Below are 15266 nucleotides of genomic sequence, written 5' to 3'. Positions count from 1 at the left end.
GAAAAGATTTGTGTTTACATATTATCTTAAATATTCATGGACATATGTTGTAGACAGTGACTTTTGATTCTGGATTTCATGATTTTGAAAGGATTTGGTGTCGGTGTTGGATTTTGGAGGAGGGGTATTTTATTATTAGGATGAGAGAGATATGACAATTTATCTTTATATTAATAAAATATTAAAATAAAAAAATATAAAAAAAGTTATCTTTTTACACTCTTGCAGCTTATTTTTTTAATTAAATTGACAAAAGAAAAAAACAGTAAACCACAGACCAGATTGCATTTTACTAAAAATATAATAAACAAGTGCATAAGGATATAACTTTACCAAACATAGAATAGTTACAGAGTTAGGACGAGTATCAACATTCTTGGGATCTTCTCCACGCGTCATACCTTTCAGCCATTGATGACGAAATTAAAAAATCAACGCTTAAACAGATCTAAGTTTCAGATCGTAGGGGACAGGTGTTAATCTCTTGTTCCTCTTCCTCTTTTCCGTCGACTACCATCTACAACCCACCACACTTGCTTTTTTCTTCATTTGTACGGATTCAAATTAACTTTTCAGTTTTCATAACCCACGGCGCACGTTAACACCTGTCGACATACAATTCTTCCCCCCTCGCCAGTCCCCACCTGAACAACTACCACATTTTTCGCCTCCTTTTTCTTTACTTCCCTTTTACTTCTCAGTTCTGACAGATCCACTGTCACTATTCTTCCACATCGGCGTATGTTTACCGATTCTCCACCGACTCTGTCGCCGGAACTCACCGACGGCTTCCACATCTCGTTTTTTTCATCCAGGTAATCACGAATGGACTCCGATTCGTTTTTTGCAGTTCTACATGCGCTTTTGAATACGGTTTTTTAGTCAGGAATAGCATGTGAACGTAGAAATACGATAGTTTTATTTATTTTTTATCCGTTTCGTGATCACCCCTCCCATATAACTCGCTCTCTGTTAGGTGAATCTATCGAATCTTACGTACTTTCACGAATTTAGTAATGTTGTTTTTATACTCGCGATCTAGATAACTAAATTGGCTTAGTGACAAATAGACATAAGCACTGTCTCTTTCGCCTGTGTTTTATGGCAGTATAATCGATTCAAACAGTTGTGAAAGGTTAAACAGAGTATTCTAGAATACGAGCTTCAGGGAGTGGTAATAGTTTTTTCGTGATTTAGTATCTGTGTGAGTGTATTGATGATTCGAAGTAGATGTATATCATATCGTTTGTGATCAACAATTTGAATTGTGATACTACTGGGATCAGCAGGGGATTCTGTTTTTTTGTTGAAATGGCTTCTTAATTGATGTCTCTTACTGAATGAATGATGATTTGATTGATTTTGGTAGTCTGGGTGACAGGTTCTTTGCTGCATCTGAATATGAGAGGGCGACAAAGGGATCATATCCACAGTACATACAAGCGTGCTAATTCCAAAGAGCGCCTGAATGCACAAGACATAGAAGATGGTTTAGAAGGTACTTCTACTTTGCCTTATGAGTGATATAAAAAGAATCCAGCTGGAAACTCTAGGATGTTATTGAGACCTCCTGTTTATTGTTTAATTTGTTATGTAACTAAATGGGGGACAATATACATTTACATGGCAATATATATTGAAAGGTGAATATCTTGCAGCTGGTTTCTAGAAGTAACCTGAACAGAAGTATGATACCTTTGTATGTAAATCAAACCATTTTGGGGTCGATATAATGGCCTCAATCACTCTTTCCAACTCTATGCATGCCAAAGTGTGTGCAAATGCATCTAAGATGATTCCTAAATCCTAATATAGCTTAGTTAAAGATTCTAGTTGTACAGATATTACATGTGATCTTGTTGAAAGAGGTCAAAATCTTGCAGATGAGTCCTTTCTATTATTTCTTGGATATACTATATAGATGCATACTAATTGAACCATGTGTTTTCAGAGACTCCACATGATTTTGCAAAAGGATCTGGAAATCCCCCTTGGCTTCGTTCATTACCACATGTGATTGTGGCAGCTCTTTCCTCATTCTTATTTGGCTACCACCTTGGGTATGCAACTATGCACCACTTATCAAGACTTAAGCCATTCTAATTCCACAAGGCCATTAACAAGTGCCTATTTCACTTTACAATTTCTTTACATTTCAATCTTGAATTCCAGGGTGGTTAATGACACGCTAGAAAGTATATCCCTGGACCTTAACTTTCATGGTGATACAATGGCCGAAGGTATGTTTTTTACAATTTACAATGAACTTTTTCTGTATCCTATATTCCTATTCCTTAACTAATGACTACATAATTTTGCATAATGAAGGTTTGGTGGTAAGTACATGTTTAGGAGGTGCTTTTGTTGGGTCTACAGTAAGTGGATGGATTGCTGATGGGATTGGTCGTCGAAGGTCATTCCAAATGTGTGCTATACCAATGATAATCGGTGCTTCAGTGAGGTAGGTGTATATATATTATTTATGCTCTTAATCTTCCTAAACTACCCTTCAAACTAAAACTTTTATAGTGTTGGCATTCCTAATAATATCAAAACTATAACTTGTAGTGCTACAGCAGATGGGCTTGGAGGTATGCTTTTTGGAAGGTTTCTTGTTGGAACTGCAATGGGTGTTTGTCCTCCTGTTGCAGCTTTGTACATTACAGAGGTATGAAATTTTTAATCTAATTCTTTTATCTGTCTTTTTACTGACTTGTTATTATCAAAAGTTAGGTTTCACCAGCTTTTGTGAGAGGCACTTATGGGAGCTTCACTCAGATTGCAACGTGTCTTGGACTTATAGCTTCTTTCTTCATTGGAATCCCTGCAAAGGACGTGCCTCGTTGGTAGGAAACATGATGCATGCTTATAATCATTTATACATTTTGATTAGTCAGTTGGATTTGTAATAAATAATAATCATTCTCTTGATTTTGGGATTAGGTGGCGTGTGTGCTTCTGGGTATCTACAGTTCCTGCAGCCTTGCTTGCTCTTCTGATGGAGTTTTGTGCAGAAAGTCCCCATTGGCTTATGAAGGTAAGGATTGCTCATCTCTTCTCCTTTTGTTCACCAAATGCAATTTGGCTGCATATTTATATATATATTTATTTTAATAATCTTGGTACATATTTATCCTTCACTTGTTTCTATTTCTGTTAATCTTGATTTGATGGTTATATCACAAGTCCAAATCATGGTGTTATGGAATAGAAACAGTAACCTCAGTCTTGTATAAGGAAATAACCACATTTTTGAATTTAAGAAAGTTGCATTCATCAAGTAATATCTCACATAAGTTGAGGGACCAGTTATGTCATCATGGCATACTACATGGTATAAATTATAAATATACCACTAACGAAAAAATCTTTATAGAAATGGTCCAAAGGCCTAAGAAAAGTAGATATAGTCTACTAAAGAACATCCCTTTTAACCTTAGAGCATCTCCAATGCAAGTTTTTTTTTTATAGCTTTTTACTATTTGGTCAATATACCCCCTCAACTTTATTTTAGTTTAAGTAAATTTTATATTGACCACCGAGTGGTCAATATACTATAAAAGTTTGTCTATCTAACCCCTCCCTCTTTAATAATAATTTATTTTACCACCTCAACTTTATTTTAGTTTAAGTAAATTTTATTTCTTTAATAGATATTTATTTCTATTAAATTTTACAAATGTTTTTATATTACAAACCATAGTAAAGTTTAATACAAATCATATTAATTGAAAATATGATGTATTAAAATGCAACTAATTAAATGAAGGTGCTTTATGAAACATTTTATATAGATCAGGATCAATTAGTTAAACGAAAATTTGGTATCTTCTCAGTAACCTTCCCTATGTTGTCACAGTTGGTTGGAATAAATGTCACTTTACAAATAAAATCGGATGTAATGAGTTTTATCCATGGTAAATTGGCGAATAATTTTGGGACATGTAAAGCAGCATTGCAATCGATAAAATCTGAAATGTGCCTTGATCTTGAGATTTTGCTGTTGTTTAGCTATTGACTGTATCTACACATAATTTATTTGTAAACAATTCTACATCATATTTTTTTTCGCCCATTGCCCTAATTTAGAGAGGAAGAAGTGCGGAAGCTGAAGCGGAATTCGGGAGGCTTCTAGGAGGTCTACATGTAAAATCATCAATGGCAGAATTGTCCAAAACAGACAGAGGAGACGAAGTAGAATCAGTAAAACTTTCAGAGTTGTTTTATGGACGTCATTTCAGAGGTATAAATATAATATTACCACATCCACCACACCTTTTCTCCCAATCGAAATAAACATTTCAATTTAATAATTTTAGAAAAAAAAATTACTTTTCTTACCATTCTCCAGTGGTTTTCATCGGGTCTGCTCTGCTGGCACTGCAACAACTATCTGGAATAAATGCTGTTTTCTATTTCTCTTCAACTGTCTTCAAAAGTGCTGGAGTACCTTCAGATGTCGCAAACATGTCTGTTGGAGTAGTCAACTTATCAGGTTATATATTGTTCTTCATCAACAATCTGTTCCTGTTCATCACTCTTTTTATATATATATATATATATATATATATATATATATATATATATCTTTTTGTTATTTTAATATTTTTCAGGTTCAATTATTGCAATGATTTTAATGGATAAACTCGGCCGAAAAGGTCTTCTTCTTGGAAGTTTCATGGGCATGGTATATCTATGTCTTAACGGACTGTTTTTTTTTTTTTTTTTTCTTTCCATCTAGTCCTCTATGAATAGAGTGACTGAATGGGTAAAGTGAGTAAATGACCATTTTACCCATACACCCCAATAAACAATTTTCAGAATGTTGGTCAATTTTACCAATTAAAATATCAACGTTTGACTATTTCCAACCTCGAATTTGACAATGTTTTTATTATTTTGATTGATTCAGGCAATGTCAATGGGCATGCAAGCAGTTGCAGGAAGTTCCTTGGTTTCAGGGTCTTCAGTGGTGTTACTCTCTGTTGGTGGTGTTCTACTGTGAGTGAAATAATAAAAGAATCAAAGAATAAAATAATAAGGAAAAAAAAAACAAAGAACAAAAAGGGAACTTTTCCATAAGTTGATTTAAAAGAAAATTATATTCTTGGTCCCTGAATATAGCTGCTTTTTGCAAATATTGGTCCCAAAAGGTTCTACTGCAATTTCTGTCGTTTTTATGATGCAACATTTTTGGTCCTTGTCAAGTAAAATGTCTATTTTTGGTCCCTGAATATAGCTGATTTTTTCAAAATATAATCATTTTACTTGGAAGGGACCAAAATGCTACTACAAAAACCTCAAATAAAGACCAAAATTCCAAGAGACAGCTTTTGGGACTAAAATTGAAAAGTTCAACCATACTCAGGGACTAAAAATGTAATTTACTCTTGCTTTAAATCCAGGTTTGTTTTATCATTTGCCATGGGTGTTGGGCCGGTACCTGGGCTCCTGTTATCAGAAATATTTCCAAGCCGAATTAGAGCAAAAGCCATGGCAATCTGCATGGCTGTACATTGGGTAAATCCCTAGTTTATTATATTTAATTATATAATCCTATAGTATATCTTTCATACATGGTTTAAAATTCTACATTTTTGTTATTTTCCATTTGTTACAGGTTATAAATTTCTTTGTTGGCTTGCTATTTTTGCGGATGCTGGAGAAGCTTGGGCCATTGATTCTATACACAGCCTTTGCAAGTTTTTGTTTAGTGGGATTTTTGTTTGTGAGGAAAAACGTTGTGGAAACAAAAGGAAAAACATTGCAAGAGATTGAGATGGCACTTCTTCCATCAGCTGAGTTAATATATTGAAAATTAATCCTTTTTGTTCAATCATACCACGTGAGGCTATAAACAATTAATTACTAGTGAGCTTGTTTTCAACTAAATTTTTATAAGAGTCCAGCGATGAGGAACACCAATGTAGGAATGTTCTAGTGGTTAATTATTGTTAGGTTATTTTAAATTTTGCTTTGTATATAACACGAGAAAATTCATGTTAAGACCACACTACTTTATTACTTGTATCTTGGTTTTGTGAAATTTTCTTTTGACCATCAAATTCAAACAATAACAATAAGTCCCATATGAATGTGGTACGTCGGAAGTAAGATGTAGACGCTGTGTAGGAAGACTGCCTTCATTGATGACATTTTCGGATCATCATTGACCATAAATTAAAATCATCATCAGAAACAGATGGAGAAGCCACATTTCCCGATGGAGTAGTAGCAATATCTTCAGAAACAGGTGGTTCTGAAAAGCTTGGTGGAACTTCATAAGATATTGGTTCAGAAGTTGGAATATCTGTGGTAGATGTGGTTTGAGGGTGTGAAACAGATGGATTTGTAGTGGAATCTCATAATAATATGTATAGGGAAAGGTGTCCTTAAATGATAAGATTTGTGTTAATCTTCTTGCATCGGGGGAGAGTTGAGTTGAGTATGAGTTTTGGTATCTCGAGAACGGTGCTAATAACCATATAATGGGATACTGCTCAAAATTCCATGAGTTTGATGAAAATGTTACGAGTCACGTGGGATTTGATGACAGTTCCACTGTTGCTATTATGGGAAAAGGATCGATTTTATTCGATTGTAAAAATAGCAACCAAAAACTTCTAAATGAAGTAAATTACATTCCAAGTCATAAAAATATCATCATTAGTCTCTGAAAAATGATGGAAGAAGGAATTCGAGTCATTAGGGAATATACCCTAAGAACACAATTACTAAAGATTCAAATGAAGGGCGACGAAACACCCTCAACATATCTCAATCGGGAAAAGTAGTATGCTGAGGCTTTGGCTAATATCGGTGAATACTTCAAAGAAAAAAGACCTCGTTATGCTTGTTATTGTAGGTCTTCGTGACGATTACAACCGACTAAAGTCAACTCTTCTTGCTTGACAAGTTCCTACAGCGTTCAATGAATTGCATGGGCTTCTTTCTGATCATGATTACATGATAAAACAGTCGGTTCTTGCTGTCCCACCACCACAGGTTTTTCACACGAATGTTACTGGAACGACTTGTCCAACAAGCTCCTTACAACAGGACTCCATGCAAGCTTTAACTCAGCTTGTTTCTCAACTTGGCTTCAAACTACAACCTGCCAATCAACAACCTCAAGCATTTTTCACCTCTCACAACAACTGTGGCCGTGGTCGCTTCCCCAACAACTGTGGGCGAGGCCGTACTTCAAACAATCGGAACAGTAGAGGACAATTTACTTGGGCTTCTAATCAGAATACCATCTATGCGACATGCAATCAGTGTGGCATTGGCCACCTTCCATCAGATTTCCCTAATCGTGATCCTGCCACCTTCCGGAACCGACAGCCACCTTTAGCTAATCATGGCGATTATCGCTCACACTCACAAACTCCTTGGCTTCTTGATACCGGCTAGCTCTAACAGTCATGTAGCACCAGCTCACTCTAGCATCGGCACTGCTGAACCATACTATGGTGATGAATCCCTCCATGTTGGCAATGGTAATGGCTTACCTATTTTACATATTGGTTCTACTAAGTTTTATTCTCCAAAGAAAACTTTTTCCTTAACCAATATTCTTCATATTCCACAAATCAAACGCCATCTTCTTTCTTTCTGTTCAACAACTTTGTCATGATAATAACATTTTCTTTGAATTTCATGATACTTTTTATGTTATGAAGGACGAGATTTCACGCAATACCTCCTCACGGGTCCAAGTGAACATGGGCTCTACTCGTTTCATCTTTCATCTTTTCAACTAGTTTTAAGTCTTCACAGTTGTTCGTGCTCCTGTGCACACATGGCATCAATGGCTTGGTCATCCACATGCCCAACTTTTGAATTCCATGTTATCTAAATATTATCTTCCTGTTTTACATAAAAACTCGAGTTCTCCTTGTAATGCTTGTCATATAGGGAAATCCTCAAAACAATCTTTACCATCGTCTAATTTTAAAAGCTCTTGTGTTTTAGATTTGGTATTTTGTGATGTGTGAGGTCCTGCCCCTGTCACCTCCTCTAATGGGCATAATTAATTTTTGCTTTTTGTTGATCATTTTACTCGTTACATGTGGATCTTTCCTTTAAAACAAAAATATGATGCTTATGCCATTTTTAAACACTTTCTTGCTATAGTTGAATGACAATATAACACCAAACTCAAATCTCTTCAAACAAATTGGGGTGGAGAATTTCGAAATCTTCCATAATTCTTCTCTCCCATTGGCATCATTCATCGTCGTTCATGTCCACACACAAGTGAGCAAAACTAGGCTCACTTTACTTGCTCAATCTGGAGTGCCTTGTCATTTTTGGCATTTTGCATATGACACAACGTTTTATTTAATAAACTGCATGCCCTCTCGTACCTCGTCAAATGTGTCACATTTTGAACATGCCTTTTCTCACAAATCAGATTAGTCCTTCTTACGTGTTTTTGGTTGCCTGTGTTATCATCATCTTCGTCCATACAATACCCATAAAATCGATTTTCGTTCTCTCTTGTGTTTTTCTTGGGTACAACACGAATCATCATGGTTACAGATGTCTCGATCCTACAACCGATCGTAACTACATAGCTCGTCATGTACAGTTTGTTGAGCAACAATTTCCATTTTTACAACCATTACACATTCCGCCTACCACTCCTTCTCCTAATCCATACATCTCGAGTTGTCCTACAATTATTCCACCTTTGGATAACCCCATCGATACTGCCACACCGCCTACACCCCCTATTATACTCACTGAAACTCCCTCCACTAGCTCGTTATCTTCTGCGGTTCTCAACAATGAACCATCCTCTAGCACCGAATCGGCTCCACCAACTCCTACACAATCCACCATTCATGTTTCTGTGCAGCCCGAGCCATCCACTTGTGTCCGACCATCCCATCTTCGGCAGAACCCAAAACAACGGATCCCTTATGACCCGCATGCCTATTCTATCTCCACAAACTCTTCTGATATTGAGCCGATAACCTTTTCCATTGCCAACAAATCACCCAAGTGGCAAGCTGCCATGGCTGAAGAATATGATGCTCTCATACGAAATAACACCTGGTCTCTTGTTCTGCCGTGTAACGTCCGTAGATCCGGGCTAGTCAATTTAGAGATAATAGGGGTCGAAAACGACATTTTGACAAAAGATTATTTTGAATAAATAATCTTAACCAAGTTGTAGAATATGTCTCAAGGGTTCCGTACATATAAAGAGCGCCGAAATCCGAGTTATAGCGAAGAAGTTATGACTCGTCGAAGTTTAGCGACGGAACCGGCACGGCACCGCGAAGACGTAAATAGTGAATTTATGATAGAGCGACTTTTAGCCTTAGTGATCTAAATGAAAGTCGTAGAATATGTTAACCTGAGAATGTCCATAAAAAGAACGCCCAAATCTGACTTCGTATGAGGAAGTTATGATTTTCTGAAGTTTCGGCTTAGCGGTGTACAGCCCGAGGTTCGAGTATTAGATCCAGCGGTTTTTAGCCGACACAACCTAAACGAGAATCGAAGATCTCGTTATTAGTAGTGTAACGATAAAAAGATAGACGAAAATGGACATCAGATGAAGAAGTTTTGAGATTTTAACGGACCAATCCTGTCCCGACCTGTTAAAAATATAACTTTAAAAATAAAGTCAAAATTAGCCGACAGAGTCTAAACGAAAGTTGTAGAGTACGTCTCCACCTACGCGTGGATATAATGAACGTCAAAAACGGAGTTCGTATGAACGAGTTACAAATTATAATAGCATATTTACGTATTAAAATAATGTATAAATCATATATACGTACACATATATATATACATATGTATATATCGTTAGAAAGGTATCGACGATGCGGTCATTATAAGACTAATGTTGAGTTCTTTCGACATTAGTTTAGTACAAATATCATTAAATCCATTTAAAATAATATTATAGAGAGGTGTTTAGTTGTTTATATAACTAAAAGGTCATTAAGTTATTATGAACTTATAATAAATCTTTGAGCTACTATTATGACTTATATAAGTGTCGTTATGATATCTTTTTAACTACTCGCGGTACGGGAAATCTGTTTTAAAGGGCCCCATAGGGTTGTTGGATTTCAGAAGTGTTATGCGCCAAAATGGTCCTGCCCTCTGGTGTTTTATGTATGACCCCTGTCTGTACATAGTGGTTGGAAAGTATTGTTTAAACGCTTATATAATAATAATAATAATAAGACTAATAATTAGTCACGGTGAATAGTAGACTAAAATCTAGTGGTAATAATACTAGGTTTCGTCGAAGGAAATTATTTTAAAGTAAACAAAGCGCTGTCCGAGTACCGAGTCACCACCTTCTCAAGTAAGTGCATAGTTACTTTCATCTTACACATAGATATGAAGTATTTTATATAAATGATGTGCTATGTGTGCATATTATCCGAGTACTTGCTGTCTATGCTAGATGAACGATTTTATACATGTTTTAAATGATTTAAACTATATATATATATATATATATATATATATATATATATTATATCTACGATAATGTTGGGGTAAAACATGTGTAGATGTAATAGATGGAATATGAGTTGGATGATGAGTTGAGAGGTGTTACAGACCACGAGGTGAGGGTGAGAGGTGGACGATGTGAGAAGCCTTTTCCAAAACGATTGGCCCGTCACTCAGCAGAGTATGGATGACAACCACAGACTATTCTAGACAGTGCAGTGGAAATGCTTTGATAACGTATTTATCATGTTTTACTGGGAACAAATTCCGCAACATTTTTATTAAAAGAGGTACTCTGATTTTCATAAAGCATAAACAAAATCGGTCTTTTCTAGCCGTGAAAATGAGGATGTCACATGCCGGTTCCCAATGCAAATGTGGTTGACTGTAAATGGGTGTACAAACTTAAAAAGGATCAAAATGGTAAGGTCACTCGCTACAAAGCACGCTTGGTAGCAAAGGGGTTTAAGCAGTAGCATGGTATTGATTACTATGAAACATTTAGTCCTGTTGTGAAATCTACAACTATTCGCATGGTTCTTTCTCTTGGTGTTACACAGAAATGGACGTTGCGCCAATTAGATGTTCAAAATGCCTTCTTGCATGCTGAACTAAATGAGACAGTTTACTTACGTCAACCACCAGGTTTTATTCATCCTACGAAACGTAATCATCTCCGTCTACTTCACAAATCTCTCCATGGTCTGAAGCAGGCACCTCATACATGGTTTCATCGATTAACTAAGGCCTTACATGCTCTCGGTTTTAAAGGATCCACAACTGATCCCTCTCTTTTTATTTTTTCATCTAAGGGTACTCTTCTATACATGTTGGTGTATATCGATGATATCATTCTCACAGGTAACAACCCTAGTGCCATCGATTAGATCACCATGAATCTCAGTCACACATTTGCGATTCAAGATTTGGGTTCTCTTTCATATTTTTTGGGCATTGAGGTGATTAGACAGAACTGGGATGTCATTCTATCTCAAAAGAAATATATCTTGGAATTGCTTCTTCTGAAATTAGTCTAGAGACGATTGTGTTGAATTTATAAATATGATAAGTCACCGTGCTACCATCCTTCATCTTCAGAACTGTCGGATTAAGTACAACTTGTTTGCTGCTGACGCTTTATCATACATATTGGATAACTCTATAATCAGACCATATGTAGTCTTCTCATTGACAATGTTGTAAGCAACGTTCTTTGCCAATGATAGTCTCACCATGCCAAGAGCTCGCCGATCCAAAGAGATTATAGTCCACCTGCTTCATCAATTCAAGTTTCTTGTTGGCCAAAGCCTTGTGTAACTTCATTTGATATAAGTAACCTTTGATTTGCGTTTTCCTGAACCAAAATCATGATATGCAAATTTGACGATGTTAACCTTCCTATCTTCAACCATAGCTCTGATACCGGTTGTTACTAGCTATTAGGGTAAATAAGCATTTCGAAAAATGACATACGATCTCATACACAATAATAAATTCAGAAGTAAAATATAAGACACAATCAATTTACGTGGTTCACACGATCACACAGATTGGCTTCGTCCATGGCAAACAAGAGAGAAGGATTTATATTTTTCTTTTGTAAAAGGCTTCACTCCTACATTAAATTAGGGTTAAAATAAATGCGATATTTGTATAGTGATTAACCTAATAATAATAGATTGAAAACGTCATGGGTGGTAGTTAAAATTGACAAATCTAGCCCCGGTAAGTGTGTGACTCAAAAATTGCCCTCCAAAGAAAATCCCAAGTCAACTCCCACTGCTAGAGCACTATTGACTGCTCAAGCAGTACTAGTTACTTAAGCAATGAAGGCTACTTAAAGCATAATCAATCATCCTGCTCCTACGGACTCCAAGCTTCAAAAACTGCTCGACACATAAGCAACTTAGCCTCCACACTTAACAAATGAAAATTGAAAGAAAAAAAAAGATGCGAAGAAATGCAAGTCCAAATTAAAAGGGAATAAGAAATTTAACTAAAAACACATAAAAAGATTTGGTAACCCTCACATAAGCTGCCAACATTGTTTTTTTTTTTTTAATGTTTCTTAGTTTAGTCTACTTGTTGAACTTATCTTTATTTGAGTTGTGGTTTAGACATTTGTCAACACTTGAGTTGTGGTTATTATTTTTTGTGTTTGAATTGTAAAACAGGATTTGATTATTGTACATTTTTGGCAAAAAAAAAGTGGATTATCTCGTATTTTCTCTGCATTCTAAACGGAAAAAGTTGTTACTAAATGATTTTGTTGGAAACAATCAATAGTTACATCCTTCGGACAAAGCATACATTGGTGGTCCATTGGAACCAGTCAAAGCTGACATCGTTTGGTATTTGGATGGAAATGTCATGTAAATATTTCCATCGGAAATGTGTAGGTAATTATCGAGGTAACCTGTCAAAGGATCCGTCACAAATCTTTACCCACGCCTTACTTTGAGATGGTTTTTCTATCAAAATTTTCTTCGTAGTAGGCATTTATACATAATTGGCTATCAGATATTTCACCCTTTTCCTAGTAGTGTACTAGACTGGAGTAAAGTAAAAAGATTTGTCTTCCTACTAGGCTCCTTTCCTTGTAGTGTCTATTACTAGCAACCAAAACAATGCATATTGCTATTGGCCACTTGTTTTTTAGGGTGAGTTATCACTAGCCATGGCTTCAAATGCTACGGACAACACACTCGAAATTAACTCTGCATTTAATCCTTATGCAAAAAATAGAACCACAAAATGAAAAAGAAAATTGTTTGGAAAGATATATACTAAATTATTTGGTAGTAAAGAAAACAAGTCATAAGAAAAACGTTCAAGGTTAACCAAGTTCACATAATATTTTCCTATGTTTTAAAGTTAAAATACCCCATATCCATAGCAATACATGCACCTCATTTCTAGATGACTTTAACACGTCTCATATAGTTTTTAGCATTTTATTCTGAAGCCACAATTAACATCATTAAACAAATACATGATATACTAAACATTATACTTTGATTGCTTCGTTTTCACTGAGTTACACATAACATAAACTTACATACAAACGTATACTTTATTAGAACCCATTACTTTATACATAAAATATACAAAAAGCTATCTGTATTTGTTCTTAAACCACAATTAACATCATTAATCAAATACATGATATACTAAATATTATTATTTTTAATTGTTTGTGTTTTAAATATGCAAGAACACAATGATCAAAAAAAAGTTTTAAGACTCAAATAATGGAACATAATAATAATAAAAATAATAATAATAACAATAATAATAATAATAATAATAATAATAATAATAATAATAATAATAATAATAATAATAATAAAAATAATAATGGGAATAATAATAATAATAATAATAATAATAATAATAATAATAATGATAATAATAATAATAATAATAATAATAATAATAATAATAATAATAATAATAATAATAATAATAATAATAAAATTATAAATCTGTCACTATTTCGTAGCTATTCTATAGCAATTGTTTTCCGTCGGTAGTCCGTAGCTATTTTGTAGCTAATTACCTACGGAATACCTACGGATTTAGTTCCGTCGCTATTCCGTAGCAAATTTGTAGCTAATTACTATTAGAATACCTATGGATTTACATCTGTAGCTATTGTTTAGGTTATTACCTACGGAAAACTTTCATAGGTATTTTTCTGTAGCAAAACCCTTTGTTTTCTATTAATGAGAAACAGAAGGCCTATTGCAACCCAATGCAATCAGGCCAGGAGGAAGTGAACCAAGCAACAAGTTTGATCACGTGTTGGCGATCACAATAAATAACAACGGAAGAATGTTAGTAGTCAAGAGATAAAACATAGGTAGTAAGAAAGAAGAAAGAAAAAAGAAGCAAGAAGAAAAAAGAAAGAAGAAAGAAAGAAGTAAGCAACAAGATAAGGCTTGAGATAGAAAGAAGAATGATCAAGATTAAAGCAAGATAGCAAGCATGTAGTATGTAGCAAGTAGCAGACAAGAAAGAAAGCAAGAATGAAAGCAAGCAGTAAGGGTGATCAGGTTTGGTGATCAGAAGGAAAGATGAAAGCAAGCAGCAATAGCGATCTGTTTTGATGGAGGAAGAAAGAAAGAAGCAAGACCGAATGAGAAGCTTCAATACTGGGTGGCACCTAGACCGAAAACTGAAGACCGAAGAACGAAGAGGTAAACGAGACCGACGGTTTACCCGAGAAAGACCCCGTGAGAAAGAAAAACGTTTGGCAGGAACAGTTTGGATTAAGGGGGAGAATGTTGGTGTTAATCAAACCAGGTCAAAGCCACATGTTTTATTTAGGGGCATTTTAGTCTTATCTGTTTAGATTATTTGATTTAGTCTTGCAGTAATTTTAGGAGTCAAATAAAATAGGGCATGGTTTGTTACTGAATCGGTAGTAGTTGTTCTCCTAGTTTCTAGGAATCTTTTGGTATTTATAGTCTTGTAGTCAGAGTTTCTCTATTTGTATGAGGAATAACAACAGGAACTTTTGAAGATACTTTTACCTTCCTGTATTTCTCTATTTCGTTTGTGTGTGGACTTATAGCAATAGAGAGGGCCTGATTTACCAACACTCCATACTTAGCCACCACACATAACAAATGAAAATTGAAAAAAAAAGATTATGTTAGGTCCAGTTAGTGTTGCGTCTTTGGGCTCGTTAGCTAGTCCAGTTTTGTCTCCGGTATGGGCCTGTCCATCCGTGAGTTCTTTGTAGGGTTATTATATATAGATGCTTGCATGCATTC

General features: G+C 35.2%; 1 protein-coding gene across 2 annotated transcripts; it reads left to right on the top strand.

The window, feature by feature from the left end:
- The first annotated feature begins 497 nt into the window (after positions 1-497).
- Positions 498-6030, top strand: SGB1 (Major facilitator superfamily protein). 2 transcript variants are annotated; one of them, XM_079040536.1, is made up of 14 exons: positions 498-815; positions 1370-1498; positions 1952-2060; positions 2173-2240; positions 2329-2461; positions 2569-2668; positions 2734-2846; positions 2944-3037; positions 4090-4243; positions 4352-4495; positions 4614-4687; positions 4913-5001; positions 5406-5520; positions 5621-6030. In XM_079040536.1, the coding sequence occupies exons 2-14, from the start codon at positions 1402-1404 to the stop codon at positions 5813-5815; spliced, it is 1485 nt and encodes a 494-aa protein (XP_078896662.1). In that variant the 5' UTR covers positions 498-815; positions 1370-1401; the 3' UTR covers positions 5816-6030. The 2 variants fall into 2 exon arrangements, with proteins under 2 accessions (XP_078896662.1, XP_078896661.1); XM_079040535.1 differs by having other exon boundaries at positions 499-815; positions 1382-1498.
- Positions 6031-15266: the final 9236 nt, after the last annotated feature.

Source organism: Lactuca serriola, chromosome 4 (assembly GCF_051521515.1).
Source record: "Lactuca serriola cultivar US96UC23 chromosome 4, Lser_US96UC23_V15, whole genome shotgun sequence".
In the NCBI taxonomy this organism is placed as follows: domain Eukaryota; kingdom Viridiplantae; phylum Streptophyta; class Magnoliopsida; order Asterales; family Asteraceae; genus Lactuca; species Lactuca serriola.
Note: the sequence above shows the minus strand (reverse complement) of the source record. Positions and strands in the feature narration are given on the sequence as shown.